Source organism: Typopeltis vanoorti, chromosome 13 (assembly GCF_054136105.1).
Source record: "Typopeltis vanoorti isolate ZY-2024b chromosome 13, IOZ_Tvanoo_1.0, whole genome shotgun sequence".
In the NCBI taxonomy this organism is placed as follows: Eukaryota; Metazoa; Arthropoda; class Arachnida; order Uropygi; family Thelyphonidae; genus Typopeltis; species Typopeltis vanoorti.
The window spans coordinates 114268111-114284210 of NC_143561.1; the positions used below are offsets into that span (position 1 = coordinate 114268111).

At 33.4% G+C, this 16100-nt stretch overlaps 1 protein-coding gene across 4 annotated transcripts in view; it reads left to right on the forward strand.

The window, feature by feature from the left end:
* The window catches only part of Uggt (UDP-glucose-glycoprotein glucosyltransferase), an 835069-nt gene that overhangs the window by 816897 nt on the left and 2072 nt on the right, over nt 1-16100 (forward strand). For all 4 annotated transcript variants that reach the window (XM_090403047.1, XM_090403050.1, XM_090403049.1 and 1 more), the window contains 2 exons: nt 6581-6697; nt 13765-13915. In XM_090403047.1, the coding sequence (XP_090259173.1) occupies nt 6581-6697; nt 13765-13915 (268 nt within the window). The remainder of the gene's footprint in view (nt 1-6580; nt 6698-13764; nt 13916-16100) is intronic.

Consider the following 16100-nt stretch of genomic DNA (forward strand, 5'->3'; position numbering starts at 1 on the left):
TAGTTCCACTGTTGTTTATATGCAGTTTGCACCAGTAGTAGAGTGTTCGTGGTGCTTATCATGTTTACTCCATCTCTTTAAATATTTGGACATTACAATTAAAGACATAACATTTGTTATAGTTTTTATTTTAGAACATTATTGAGGTTACTGATGATTATGACCTCAGAAATGCAACCTCAAGAAATAAGTTCTGTGACAGTAGTGACTGTAAGTGAACTACAAAAAAGTTATTTTTTTTGAAAAAAAAAATAACTTCAAGGAAAAAGTTATTGACCTTTTCTCTCAAAACAAAACAAGAAGAATGGATTTTATTTTCAAGTAATTTAATTATACTAAACTGTATAATTTTATCGATAATAAATAATATTTTTTCATTTTTAATTTTTGCTATAATTTTGATATTTTAATCCAAACACGTATACACTGTACTTACAGTGCGTATGTATATTTCAAAAGTTGCAGCACCTCCACGATTTCAAGCCACGAACTGCCACTGAATCATCAAACCACGCACAAACAGCTAAAAAGTTTACCATACACAATATGGAGTTACAGGATTTCAAGAACTTCAAATCTTTATACGGTGTACCAAAAATATCTCCTATGTTGTATAGAAAATTAGATGTAAATAAAGAACCACTGAAATTATCGCATTGCAGTCACCTTCAGGTAAAACACGAAAACATTGGCAGTCTTTTTTTCAAAATTAGTTTTGAACATATATTCAAATTTCCAAGAAGTAAATTTAAGGAGAAATGCCAGAAAAACGATTATGTTTCCACAAACCCGGTTGCGATTTCTGAAGAATCCAGACCAATTTCTTCACAAAAATACAACAACCTTTTATCGGAATTAACCACAATATCCAGAGAACTTTCTTTAAATGGTTACCCAAAAAGACTCTATAACAAGATTCTCTTTACTGATATACCACGTCAACAACGTGATGACGTCCAATACATCAGTACGATTACGATTCCTTTTGTCAGCAACCTTTCCAAAAAATTAGCTAACCTTTTAAAACCACATAAGATCAGAGTGGCATTCAAACCAATCAACACTATTCGGAAATTTTTAAGATCGCCGAAAAATCCTCACCCATTCTACAAGTACTCTGGAGTATATAATATACCTTGCTCATGTGGTATTAGTTACGTAGGTCAGACCTCTAGAAGCTTTGAAACGAGAAAGAAAGAACACATAGGATATGTCAGAAATAACAGACAAGACATTTCAGGCCTTTCATGCCACTTTGCCTCTACTAACCATCATATTGAGTGGGATAAGTGCCTTATGCCATACATAGAAGATAATTGCCATTCAAGAACCTTTAAAGAAGCAGCTACAGTCGCCCGTAAAACTGAAAACCTAAACAAGAATCAAGGTCTAATTTTACCATGGAAAACTTTTATCAGATCATTAAACATCAAAGAAATGAACTTTCATAACAATTACGTAATGAGCCATAACGAATAAATCACGTTAACGAGACACGCACAATACCAATTTTTTGTATGAATTAGAATTATCAGTTATAACCTAGTCTGTAACCTTCATTTTAGCTTACTAGTTTGTATTCCCTGAAGATGCCAATAGAAAAAGATTGGCAAAACATGTAGGAGGATAAAATAAAGCTACTTGACAAAGATTATAAAAAAAGTGTAATAGACCTTTTATCCCTTTTTGAAGTTTTTGCTAACGGAATGCCATCCATTTTACAAAAGCCTACAACACACAAATGTTGCAACTGACTTTCAATTGGAAGACGACGAAGATTAAAATTTTCTTTTTCTGAAATGTGTCATCAAGCATAAAAATCTGAAATAATCAGATGAAGATTCATTGTAATAGCATTACTGTATTCTATTGCTTACTTTTTTGCTTACAAATGTACTTCATTTCAATAAAAAATTATAAATTGGGTTTCAAGTAACAACTACTGTTTTTTTAATTATTTTATCAAGAATTTACTTTGCCAAATAATGACATAGTGCATTGCGATTTTTTTATTTGCTAATTTTTATAATAGAGGTAAAAGGCACCAAGTCCAGTATTTCATAAACAAATAAAAATAATCAAAATTTGAGAACTGGATGTTAAAAAGCCGTGAAATGTTTTCATTATTATGTAAAAGAAGTTTAAGAAAAATGTGCAAGTGAAACAAATATGGAAAAACTTTCATTTAGCTCTCTATTCAATAATTGTGACATAGTACCCTTTACTTCTAGTGTACAGATATATATGTATATAATGGGGGGGGAGGAATCTATCTATCTAGAAATGGTTGTTAAACTTTAAGCAAATTTAGTGATGGGTAGAGAGAGGACTGAGAGAAGTGTAGCTAGGTTTTTGTCATTCATAGCAAATTTATAGCTATGCGCCTTTTTTTGTGACAATTTTTACAACTGGTGAAACATCTTATCACTGGTGCCTTTGACAACTTTCCCAGTGCCATAGCTATCTTACACTATTGCTATGAGTTAGATAATCTGGAAACCCATACTCAAAAAACTAAACATGGTACTCTTACAAGCTACTTCAGGCCTCCAGAAAATACGATGATGAGACTATCAACTAGTCATGAAAATCATCTGCCACCTAATGACTTCCAAAAATATCCAGGCTGTAGTGAGATTCAAACCTAAAGCCTATTTATTGAAGTGCATAAATACAGTTTACTTAGCCAACTACACTTGCATCTATTATATATCCTAATAATTTTAGTAAAAGTTTATTGAAAACTTATGTCCACATTAAACACATTAATTTTTTATTAATCAACTAGTTTCCCTGGCTTTTGACTGCTCTTTCAAGATTAAGTTTATAAAAATACACTGAAAGGAGATATTTAATATACTAAGCATTAACTACATCATAAAAGCAAAATACTAGTAAAAGTAGTAGCATCGGCTACTAGTCTTCATTTTCATGTCAAATGTGAGCATCTTTGTTGATCTGGCTGACATATTTATGTCAGCCAGATCAACGAAGGTTTCCTGCCAATTTATGTGCTCTCTATTTTGTATACATCTTTAATATGTTCTTTGATATGGATTTCTCCTTCATGGCCCATCTGATCTACATTAAGAAGTATTGCAAGCAGCCAAAAATATCTTGTAAATAAATATGGCCTAGTTGGCCAACTAGGCCATATTTATTTACACAGGCCTAGTTGGCCAAGCAGATAGCATATTCTCTGATTTTTGCTCTCTAACCAATGGGCTGTTCAGTTGCATGAGCATTTGGGAAAGTTTCTAGTGAAAGATGATTATTGGAGGCCTGAAGCATTTTGAAAGTTCATTTGATCTCTACTGTAGGATTCCCAGATTATGAAAAATATGTATGATAGGGTTTACATTGTTGTGAGTGGATTCATGTAAAAAAAAAAAAAAAAAACTACACAGCAGATGCTTTGTTAGAGAGGGAAAGTAATTTTATATTTCAAGATATGGACAATTCTTCTCATACATGTATTTTATATAGGAAAGAGTAATGAACACCTGTAACTGTGATTTACTTGACTGTTAGATAACTGTTTTTGTATTTTATATCCATTCAATTAGAATATGAAATTGATATTCAACCTCCTGGATTTTTATTTTTCTCATCACCTGATGTGATATGTTCTGCCAATTAGGAAACTGATGATAAACCATTTCTTTCTGGATACTTGTACAAAGTTGCATTGTGTATTATTTTGTTCTGGCTATAGATGGAAATACTTCCAGAAATAGTAGTGAAGCATCCTGTTGTCTTCTTCTATGAAGTGCAGTGCTTCCCAAACTGTGGGCTGCGGCCCCCTTGGGGTCCGGTCCGTAGGTTTTGTTGAGGGGGGGCTGTGAAATAATGAAAACAAATTGAAAATGTTTTTAAGACTAAGTAGATTTTTTTTATCTTAAAAGAAATGTATTTAATTTTTATTTCCTTTTTGTTATTTTTTATATTTTAATGGAAAAAATCACACATTGGTGTTGGTTCACAAATTTTGCTTCCTGCGTATTTCGGAAGTTATTAGTAAATATATGCTTATTTATATAAGTTTCATTTCAAAACAAATCTAAGAATTGTAGTTTCAAATAGTTCACCTAATATTGGTGTAGTAGCAGTATTGAAACACATCCATCACATTAAATTGTTATTAAACTTCTTTTATATTTTTAATTCTTTCTTTATTACTAATCGTTTCATGTGCTTGTACTGCAAATGTACAATAACAAGATATCTATCTATATAGAGATAATGTGCTATGTCAAATGTGTATGTAAGATACTAAAAATGTAATATTTGCATTTGATTTTTGCAATATTTGCTCTGTATGTTTTGTATTGAATATAAATACAATAAATATTAGAATAATATATGTCTATATTACGATTTTTTTTCGAGGGGAGGTATATTTTAATTTTTCCAAAGGAGGCCCTGACATCCAGAAGTTTGGGAAGCACTGATCAAGTGTGAAATATTCTAGAATGTGAAGTGTTTAAATAGCAAGTAAATTCAGTAAGTCGAAGTTTAACATCTTGGATCATGACCATATAAGGAAAGGAAAATGCTATCAGTATATCTAATCCACTTTTTTGATTTTCAGTGGTATTTTCCCAAAAGACCCGTTCATAGAGATTCCACATAAATCCATGTCAGGAAGCCTCTGATAAAATTGCTGAAACAATCATCAAGCCTTAATTTGTATTAATATATTTTTTGTTATATAGGGGGGAAAATGTCATCTAAATAGTGTTGGAACAGTCTGGTGTATACTGAGAAAATCTTGTGTAAAAACAATATACTTTTATCATTTGATATATTGTTTGTTCTATTTATCTTGATATGCTGTTTGTTCCAGTAGCCAGAACAAACAGCCTCAGCAGAACCTGATGATAAGCACCATCAACATAAGAAGTATCAATGGAAAAGAAATGAAAAACAGTAGAAGAATTAGAAGTACCTTGTTGACATAATGGTGCTCACATCCCAACTGGGTAGTTGATAATAGTTGCTTTTTTTGTTTGTTTTCAATAAAATGTGCAATTTTTGATGTGATGGTGCCTACCCATTATGAAGTAGCCACCTAATACTGATGAACAAGGATGGACCAGCAATTTGGGTTTCTCCAACCAAATTTTATTCTGTATCACCTTAAACCACGAAAAAAAAAATGATGGTGCAACATTATGAAATGCCTGCTGGCTGACAACCTGAGCGGACAGTGAAAGCCAGCTACTAGAACAAACATTCTCAGCAGAACTTGAAAAATAAGTGGCATCAACATAAGAAATATCAATGGAAAAGAAGAATCAGAAGTACATAATTACTACTGAAACATTACAAAAATAGGTGTGATGCTGCTAAATAAAAGATATGGAAAATTATTAGTATTACATATGCATTCCATGGAGTGAAGACTCACTATAGGAAGTCATGCTAGCCACCATTCACACTATACCTATTTAGAGCAGAAGCTTCCAACTCAGTGGCTGTATGCAATCTGTCATTGGTTTTCTAATGTCCTTTTTTTAATATACTCTGCATTAAGTAGGAAATTAATGACACAGTTACCTGCTTATGTCATGATATCATGGGAAAATTTGTGAAAATCAGAATGCTACATACACCTATGAGTTATAGAACTTAACTAAAGTGCCACTGAGACATCTTACCCAGGGTTTCACATCTCCTAAATCCACTTCTCAACTCCCATGTAACATCAAAGTATATTTTGCTTAAAGATAGATAATATTGCTAAATCAGTGAAATATTACAATGCAGTATAAGTGTCTACATAAGAATGAAATAACTGCACCTCACAACTTTTATTACAAATGCAATAAGAGGAATCTTCACACAAATCATAGTGTAAAGATTCCTGTGTGTTGTGTGCATGTGTTTGACTTGTACACAATACACATTACATAACCTAATATATCTGGGTTTATGATTTCATATATCACCCAGATGTATTAGATTATGTAATGTGATGTTTTTGATAGTTCAGCGTCACACTACTGATACAGTGTCACGTACATTTTTCAAGTGTTTCACATAACTAAAAAAAAACAAAATCAGAATCAATCCATCTCTACCTGTGCAGTGGTTTGGTACCCAAGCACCAAGTAATAATGAGACCATTGAGAAGGAGTCCCATCCTACTGGAATAGACAGAAGTCCTCTAATCATGGTGCCACAATGAGGAAAAGCATATGATGTGACATTGAACTATTCACAGATATTGCATTACATACCCTAATATAACTGAATATTCCATATACCAAACAAAACTTGATCCTTTTCTTAGTGTTTTGCTTAGCAAAGACCAACATGGACATAATGAGACCATTGAGAAGGAGTCCCAACATGATAATTCATGAATACACTGTATTCTTAAGCTCTTTCTCACTGATCTTATTCATGAAAGTTATATATAAATAATATAATAAAATAAAAATATATAAAAATATTTTATAATTAGGACCTACTGAATAATATACTGTATTCTTAAGCTCTTTTCACTGATCTTATTCATGAAAGTTATATAAAAAAATAAAAAAAAATTAAATATATTAAAATATTTTATAATTAGGACCTACCAAATAATATGATTCATCAAGTCAGTATCAAATCTCTACCTCAAGAATGGCTCTGGTGTGAGACATGGTGTAATGATGACTCAAAGCAGTATGCCAAGACAATTGACCTGGTATGTACTTTGTCCCTATTAGCTTGCTTTTTTTTATTATTGGATAATAAAAAAATACTATCATTGCTTTGATTGGCTAAGCATGAACAGCTTACCTGCTCTCCAACCAACAGGCTGCAGGCTCAAATCCCACAAGGGAGCTTTTTTTTTTTTATATGTTGTTCCCACACACAAAAGGTTATTAGTAAATCCATAGCACATTTGTATCATGGAGAGGCTAAGGATTTTTTTCCCCATTTTTATAAATTTTATATATATATATTTTTTGTAATTTATTTATTTTTACATAGCCCTGCTCTAGAGATCAAAGACCTTTCCAAGCCACTTGAAGGCCTCCAATAAGTGGGACGGTGGTCTCCCACCAAGCGATAAAATTCATCTTCCACCTAAATTGGTGGGGTGTTTGTGATTGTCTGTCAGTGAGAGATATTCATATCATTAAATAATAAAGTAACACGTAAAAAAACCACAATGAAATCTTTAATTATTAAAAAGACAGATATTTCATATTAAAAATAATAGTACATCTTCAGTGTCTGTAACAGTGATAGGAATGGAATACAGGCAAACGTTCAGTGTATCACCTATTAAAATACAATTGTTACTGCGTGCTAGGAAATAATAGAAATTACAAATTTAATCTATTAAGATAAATGGTTTTTTACATAAGATAAAAGTCTCCCAGAGCTTTGAGAGAGACATACAGTCATTTCTATTTAAATTCGGTCGGTGTAAAATAGTTTCACAACTTTCTTTGAATAAGCATTCATATTTGAATCTGCATCTATGGAGGAGAACTGCTTTATCCCACTGGACACAATGAGTAGAGTCAATACTGTGCAATTTATCAAATGCTGAAATTAAAGGTTTAACTTCTTTAAGAAAAGATAATACAATATCCATTTCTATGGCCGATAAAGGAAAAGCTATTGTAATTATGAATAAGGCTGACTATGAGACAAAAGTATCCAGTCAATTAGAAGATACAACGCCTACCAAGAGATCACACGTAATTCTACTAATTCGCAAATTAAACAGCTAAATAAATTACTTGATGAGGTTATAAGTTGGGATCCAAACTACGTGGATAAAATACGCACCTACTTTGGAAGAACTCCTTGTCTTTATGGACTTCCAAAAATCCATAAAGAAGGCTGTCCTGTATGACCTATCGTAAATTGCATTGACTCTCCAACTTATTGGATTGTAAAAGTATTATCCCGTTCCTTAAGTGCTCTCACTGGTCATTCCAGATCCTATATATAAAAATTACAGATTCTGAAATATTAGTCAGTTTTGACATCATTTCTCTGTTCACCAATATCCCATTAACCGACACAGTCAGTTCATTATATGAAGATTACCTTCCAGATATCCAAGAATATTTGAATATGTCATCCACTCAGGTTATTTCAGTTGGAAAAACAAAATCTACAATCAAATTGAAGGTACTGCCATGGTAGCCCTCTGTCTCCACCTTTGGCAAACTACGACTTGAAACAATTCGAAGATACTATGTTCTCATCCATTCATCCTCAACCATCTCTTTGGTTCCATTATGTCGATGATGTTTTTGCTGTTTTGCCACACACTGAAGATGAACTTTCCACTTTTCTACAATGGATAAATGACCTTCACCCACGCATCCAATTCACTATGGAAAAAGAAAACTCTGGTACTTTACCATTTTTGGACATCCTCCTTACTAGAACGTCTTCTGGCACCTTATCTACAAGCATCTTTCGAAAACCCACTTTTACTGGCAGATACATTCACAAAATGTCTGTGCACCACATGTCTCAAAAATTTGGCATTCTTAAATCTCTAATTCATAGAGCACATAAAGTTTGCTCTTCCCCAATAATCTTACAACAAGAACTTTCCATCATTAAAAAGTTAATGGAATCAAATGATTACACTCCAATCAAATCCAACAGATACTTGACTCTTATGTTCCAACACCTACAGTTTCTTCAACAGTCCGCAGAGCTCCTATTCCGCACATTCCAGGAATCTCAGAACCTATAGGTAGAATTCTGAAAAAGTATCAACTGATTCCAACATTTATTCCTACCAACAAAATTTCTTCTTTATTACCTTCTACAAAGGATAAACTGTCTTCTCTATCTTTGGCTGGCATTTACCAAATACCTTGCGAATGCAATGTCTCTTATTTTCGACAAACTGGCTGTTCTTTGGAAAAAAGAATAAAAGAACATCAGTATTATATTGATTATAACAAACCTCTGAAGTCTGGTCTGGCACAACACAGTATTGACTCTACTCATTGTGTCCAGTAGGATAAAGCAGTTCTCCTCCATAGATGCAGATTCAAATATGAACGCTTATTCAAAGAAAGTTGTGAAACTATCTTACACCAACCGAATTTAAATAGAAATGACTGTATGTCTCTCTCAAAGCTCTGGGAGACTTTTATCTTATGTAAAAAACCATTTATCTTAATAGATTAAATTTGTAATTTCTATTATTTCCTAGCACGCGGTAACAATTGTATTTTAATAGGTGATCCACCGAACATTTGCCTGTAATCCTATTACTGTTACAGACACTGAAGATGTACTATTATTTTTAGTACGAAATATCTGTCTTTTTACAAATTAAAGATTTCACTGTGGTTTTTACATGTTACTTTATATTATTTAATTACTATGCCACAGGTTCCACTAAAAATCAAAAAATGAATATCATTGCTTGGCTTAATTGGAGCCCTGAAGCTGCTTGAAAAAAGTTTCATGTTTGGTTTCTGGATTATGTAAAAATAATATAAACAAACTGGTAGATCACCAGTGGTATTAATGCACTACAGAATTACAACCTATCATGAGAATTGCATAGAAAAAATTGATATTAATTTATTATTAAGAATATAAAACAGGCACATTACACCCAGTCATAACTATATTGTTTAAAGTAATCATCAATTAACTGATCTTAATTGAAAAATAAATTTGCTTGTCTGATAATTGAAGGGTTAACTGAAAGCACAGTTACATGATGGTGTATCAAAAATCAAACAGCATGATAACTTGTTCACAAGTCAGGAAACTGCGAGATTGGTGTTATTTTATTTATTTTTTTCTTTATCATAATCCTGCTCATGAAAGGTAATAAACCTATGGCAGGTTAGAATCCATTGAATACAATGACTTATCAATACATGTAGACTGTTCTTAAGAATGTTATTCACTTTATAGACAATGCTTTTTTTGCAGCAGATACATGTGCTAATTTCTGTGTGCAAGCAAAAGCTGTTGTTTTCAGGAAAATATGCTACCATACTGTTTAAACAGCAAAGAAATAGTTCAGTAGCTATAGACAGTGCCCTTTAATTGGAAAGACATGCATTCAAATTCCATCTAGGATACAAAGTACCTTTATCAGGACCTTTGCTGAAGGTGAGTTAGCTGATTTCATATAAAATGGCAGAGTTTTTCCTGATGGAAACTCAGGTTTTTCATTCTTGCAAAACAAGCAAATTGGCCCTAAAAACACACAAATAGGATTAAACACTGTATCATAAGTAGTATCAAGTTTTGAAGAAGCCTAACATTGAACCAAACATAAAAAAGAAAATGTGATGAAATACATACATACACACACACACACACACACACACACATATATATATATAGAAGTATGTAAACTTTGCCAGTTCTTCATGAATTACTAAGATCTGCAAAACCTCGACATAGCCCACTTAAATATCTGGGTGTTTATCGGCTATGGTGCAATTGCCGGTCATCTTACTATGGACAGACAGAAAAATCAATTGAACAATGCATTGAAGAACACATTCGAGATATTGAATACCATAGAAATGAAGCCTCAGCTTTTGCATCACACATGCTCTCTTCAGCTTGACCCACAAGATGCTTCGCCAATGAGAAGTTTTATAAGATAAATCAGAACTATCACACTGTTGCTATGATACAGCAGAAAGGAAAATATGGGAATCTTTAGAAATAGCACTAGATCATATACATTCAAATATTAACCAAAGTATTAACTTATCTGAATACATCCTAGCATGTTCATGTGAATGCATAAATACACAGAATGTTCGGAACAATTAGAAATAATTTTTAAAAAATAACATCAGTCTCTTCTGTATAACTGCATAACAGTTGTTACCTTTGTTAGTCCTTACTGTTTTGTCTACTTGCACCCAAAGAAATCCTGTGCAGTTGGAATGAAATAAGTGTTACTAAGTAAATAAATGTTATCAACTTATTCTGGTGCCTTAATCATACTTTAATCATATATATTCTTTCCTTTCCCTGATTATTACCCCAAACATAATATTTTAACTATTCTTCTAAGTAATTTCAACAATTTTTGATTTCTTTGCTTTGGTAACACTAATTCTATCAATGTGGTAAATTTTTAATTCTCACAATTCACAATGGGGCTTATCTCGAATTTTGTTGATAATGAATAAATTTTTTCTAGTAACTGATCTTCCACTGTTCATCCTGATTCTCTGACAAAAACAGTGAATCCAACTGGCATAACATTTCTTCATTTTGTGCCATAATTCTCGTTTGGTTTACCTGCAATTACCTACCCTGAGAAGGTGAGGTTAATGAGTTTTCTACATTCATTAAGACTACGTGAAGTTCTCCTCCCAGTTATCTAGCTTTGACCAACATGTTCAAGAATGCTAAATTATATAATTAACTCAATTTACAATTAGCCAAGCAGACTGTATGAATACAATTTCAACTTGCATTTTGCATCTCTTAACATTCTTAAAAATATGGCTGAGTGAAGTTGTCCTTGCAGACAACTTCACCACATGGCACCCTAGTTGAATTTAGCATTATTTTCCTATTTCTTCATTGGATTTGGTGCATTGCATGAACAGACTAGATAATGATTGCCTTCTGTCAGCTTGTATATTTGTGTGTCCAGAACTAGTTTGAAATCACTACATACTTGTAATAGTAGTATAATCAGTAATACTTGACTTTTTTTTTTCCCCCTTGCGTGTTTTTTCCACATGAAGTTAATTCTATACGTAGTGTTATCTTGGAAGCACAATCTAGCAGTTAAAGTATTTATTATTATTAGTGGCTTGGCTTTTTTTAATTTTTTTTAACATTTCCTTGTTAAAGTCTCTTCTATAAAAACAGTTTTCACCCTCCCCCATGTCAGTTTACCTTACTTAATGACTCAGAAAATTCCTCCCCTGCATTACCAGCAGCAGGAGAGGAATTTGGGCTCTAGCTACAAATACGTTATAGCTAGAGTTTTTATGTGAAATTTGCTTTATGGCTTGAAGTTAATTTGCTTTCAGTTTTCCTGTATTTAGTGGAAACACTGTGCTAAAATGGTTAAAATGACTTCTTTCAATTTGCAAGCGTTCCAACTTGCAAATTGAAATAATTATGCCAATTGAACTAGGAAAAAACCAGAAGATAAACTTATTATATAGGTTTATTATATAGCTCTATGGCATCAAAAGACTTTTGATGCCATAGAGCTATATTACAGGAGACCAAAACTATCCATGCAGTATATATTGTGCCACCCCTTGAACTCATTAACAGACAAAGTACTCACAGCTGATTCTGGCAACACTTGTTCATCACCCTCCAACCAAAAAAAAATAAAAAAATCTAGTCCTGACACTCGTGTTAACCACACTCTTACTCTGTTTCCAGGGATGACCTTTTGTTCTAGCTAACTGCTGAAATATTTATTCCCTGCATTAATCCTAAGGTTTACTGAACTGCAAGTGCTTCCAAAATACAAACATACAAATCATGAAATAACTTATGTCTATTAAATTAAAATACACTTAGTGAATATTCTGGTATGTAGTCAAATGAAATCTTACCAGCCAAACTATTTACAGATACTAAAATGACAGTATTTGTAAATTTGCTTTCCTGTCATTTTTTTACAGCTTTGTGAAGTTATTACTTTCCAAAGCCTGAAATATTAATTTAAAAGAATCCCTATTATTATACTTTGTTTCCTATTACCATTTTTTGCCAGTAAAGAAACAGGATTTTGTATTGCTAAAACTATATAATGGTTTATAAATAAAATTGTTGAAACTCTTTCCTGCTTGAAATTGGGTAAGCTCCCAGTCTTATAAGTGGGTCGGTAGGTATTTCAATTATGAAAAATGCATATTTCTAGTAATGCTTGAACCCTGATGAAAGTGATTGTGTTTCAAGAGAGCTGTCAGCTATAAATTATCTGCACACTTTACTTTTTGCATGAGGAAAACCCAAGTTTGTCTTCCCACAAAATGGGCAAACTGTAAGAGAATGTACACAAATTAAACAAAATATACTGGTTTAACTCATAGCCATAGGTGTTTCAACGATGATTCGAACCAATCTCCTTTCCTCTTCTTGAGTGAGGGATCTTGTTCACGGATATGCAAACCTCGAGTTCATTAAACTCTCAACCTTCCCTTCTCACAGTTTTCAGGTATAGTTATGCCACTAGTTTCTGTACCACTATACAACTTAAATAGCATTGGTTGATTCCCTATTGTTATAATGGGTAGTTTGTGCTCACTTGTCCTTGGTTAGTAATGTGCATTTTATCTCCTTCAAAAAGTAACCAATGAGAAGACCATCTGTGAAAAAATAGTTTCTCTTATTAATGAATGATAATTTTTATTACTAATTATGCATATGGACACTTGGGTTGTTAGTTTTATATTCTATACTGTTGTATAAAAGAAGAGAACGGCTCTTTTGCAAATTTCATACTTTAATGATAACTTCAAGGTTCACATAAAATATTTAAGATCAAATCTATATATAAAGAACAATAAACAAGAAAGAAAAAGTATCCTTTCATTCATTCTTCCTGTTGTTTCTATCATTCTAAAAGTACCTTTGTTTAATTGTTAACTTGTTTGTTAGATAGTGCAGATTTTATGGAATTTGGAATAAGACTAACAATCTAAACATAAAAATGGAGTAGATCAGTTTTTCGTAAGTTAAATGAAAACTGCATAACAGTTAGGCCTCTAATTAATCTTTATGTAAATCAATTAACCAAATATCTTGATATTTTCATAGTGCAATAATCCCAAAACCAAGGAACCCAAACTTGTTAGTGCCATGAGGATTATTCCTGAATGGAAGGATTATGATCTAGAAATCAAGAATACATTAGAAAAATATGAACACAAAAAAAATTCTGACAGATCTAATGCACATATAAAAACAGGTAAGGATATTTGTGTGTCAATATTAAATTGATGTATTTGAAAACTATTTCATTAAAACTTTAATAATCTGTAAGAACATAAAGTTTAAGATTTCAGTTACAGTATTGTGAAAATGTAATTAAAGGGCTTTTCTTATAACACATATTTCATATATGCAACTTATTAGTTGTGTTTTTGGTCAGTTCTCCAGTACCTGTGAAACATTGAAAACCTACATCATATATTATTATTATTATTCCGGGCAATTCCAAGGAGTCTACAGACTCATCGAGGGAGGCCCTAACATCATGTCAAGAACAACTATTTGACATTCACATAGTATCTATCATACCTTGCCTTGAACTCATTCATGGTCGTAGCACCCACAACAGACTCTGGCAGCTTATTCCACTCATTCATCACTTTCCAAGTAAAAAACTAGCTCTAACACCCCTGCTAACCACATTCTTGCCCAGCTTCCATGTATGGCCCCTAGTCCTCCCACCACCAGTCCTATTCTTAAAAATATCTTCTGGAAACCCTTCAGTAATTTGAATGTCTCAATCATATCACCCCTTTTACACCTATCGACCAATTTTTGCAACCCACAAATCTTCAACCTGTTCTCATAAGGTTCATTTCACAGACCTGCTATCATCTTGGTCACTCATCTCTGGATCCTCTCCACCTCCTTCCCATCAAGAAGAAACCCTGGCACCCATATCTGGGCACAGTAGTCTAGATGGGGTCTTATCAAGGCTCGATACAGAGGAACAATAACTTGTTTGTCTCTGCTTGTTAAAGTATTTTTCAGAAGCCAAGTGATTTGATGAGCTGATTTAGCCACTTTTGCAATGTGCCCCCTAAACTTCAATTATCTATCCACCAACACTCCCAAATCCCTGGCCTCATCAATCTCCTGAAGTACAGTTCCACCAATGTGATATACTGCTGCTATTCTTTTCACCCCAAAATGCATAACGTTACACTTTGCCACATTAAATTGACATCCATTTTCCCTAGCCCAGTCCTCCAAATCATCCTGTAAAATTTTGACATCCTGTGCACTCACAATTGCTCTACCCAACTTTGCATCATCAGCAAACAAGTGAATACTTCTTCTCAGATCCTTTCCTATATCATTCATGAACGAATTGAAAAGTAGTGGTCCAAGAACAGAGCCCTGCAGCACACCACTAGTCACAAGCCGTCTTTTGGACTCAACTCCTGAATAAACCTCTCTCTGGTCTCTCCATCAACCACTCTCCTATCCATCTCACCAACCCTATATCCATCCCCATCTGCTCCATGGACTCCATAAAAACACCAGTACAACTGCAAGGTCCAGTAGAATCACTGTAAACCCATTACCCTTATCCAGTTCAGCCGTCACTGTGTTATAAAACGTGAGCAAGTTGCTGAGGCATGATCTACCCTTCACAAAACCATGTTGTTCCCCATACAATATTCCATTTTCATCTATCCAATCCTGTATTCTTTTCTTGACTAATTTCTCCAAGACCTTGACAACGATTCCTGATATGGTAATTGGTCGATAATTTACAACAGCAGTCTTGGAACCTCCTTTATGCAGTGGAACTATTTTCCCCTCTTTCCACCCCCTCAGGACTAACCCAGACCCGAGACTCAAATTAAAAAGAATTGTCAGTACCCTTGACCATTCTGATCCATCCAATCCCACAGATGTATTGACATTGAGGTTATGCTACTAAACTACTCACTTCCACTTCATTCACCACAATTCCCATATAATCTGTTGGTTCATTCATTTCTGCAATGTCACCACCTGGATGATATATTCTTGCAAAGTGCTCACTCAGTAACTCAACTATATCAACTGATTCAGTTATCTCCCTACCATCGGCATTCTTTAAAATCATTCTGCCATATACATTTTTTCTTTTACTTGCAAAATATTGAAAAAACTGTTTAGAATAGGATTCTCTTTAGCCTGCATGGCCAATGTTCTTTCGTAATCCTTTTTTGCTTTTCTTACACTCGTTACCCTTCTGGCCTGCGCTTTATACCGTTCATGTGCCTGCCAGTCACCTTTCTCCTTAAATCCCCCCCCCCCCCCGTAGTTGTTTCTTTTTCAAGCTTAATGGTGTTATTCATCCATTAAACCCCTACTTGATTTATTATTCAGACTCTAAGTATACAGTCAGCCATTGCTTCATGCAAACA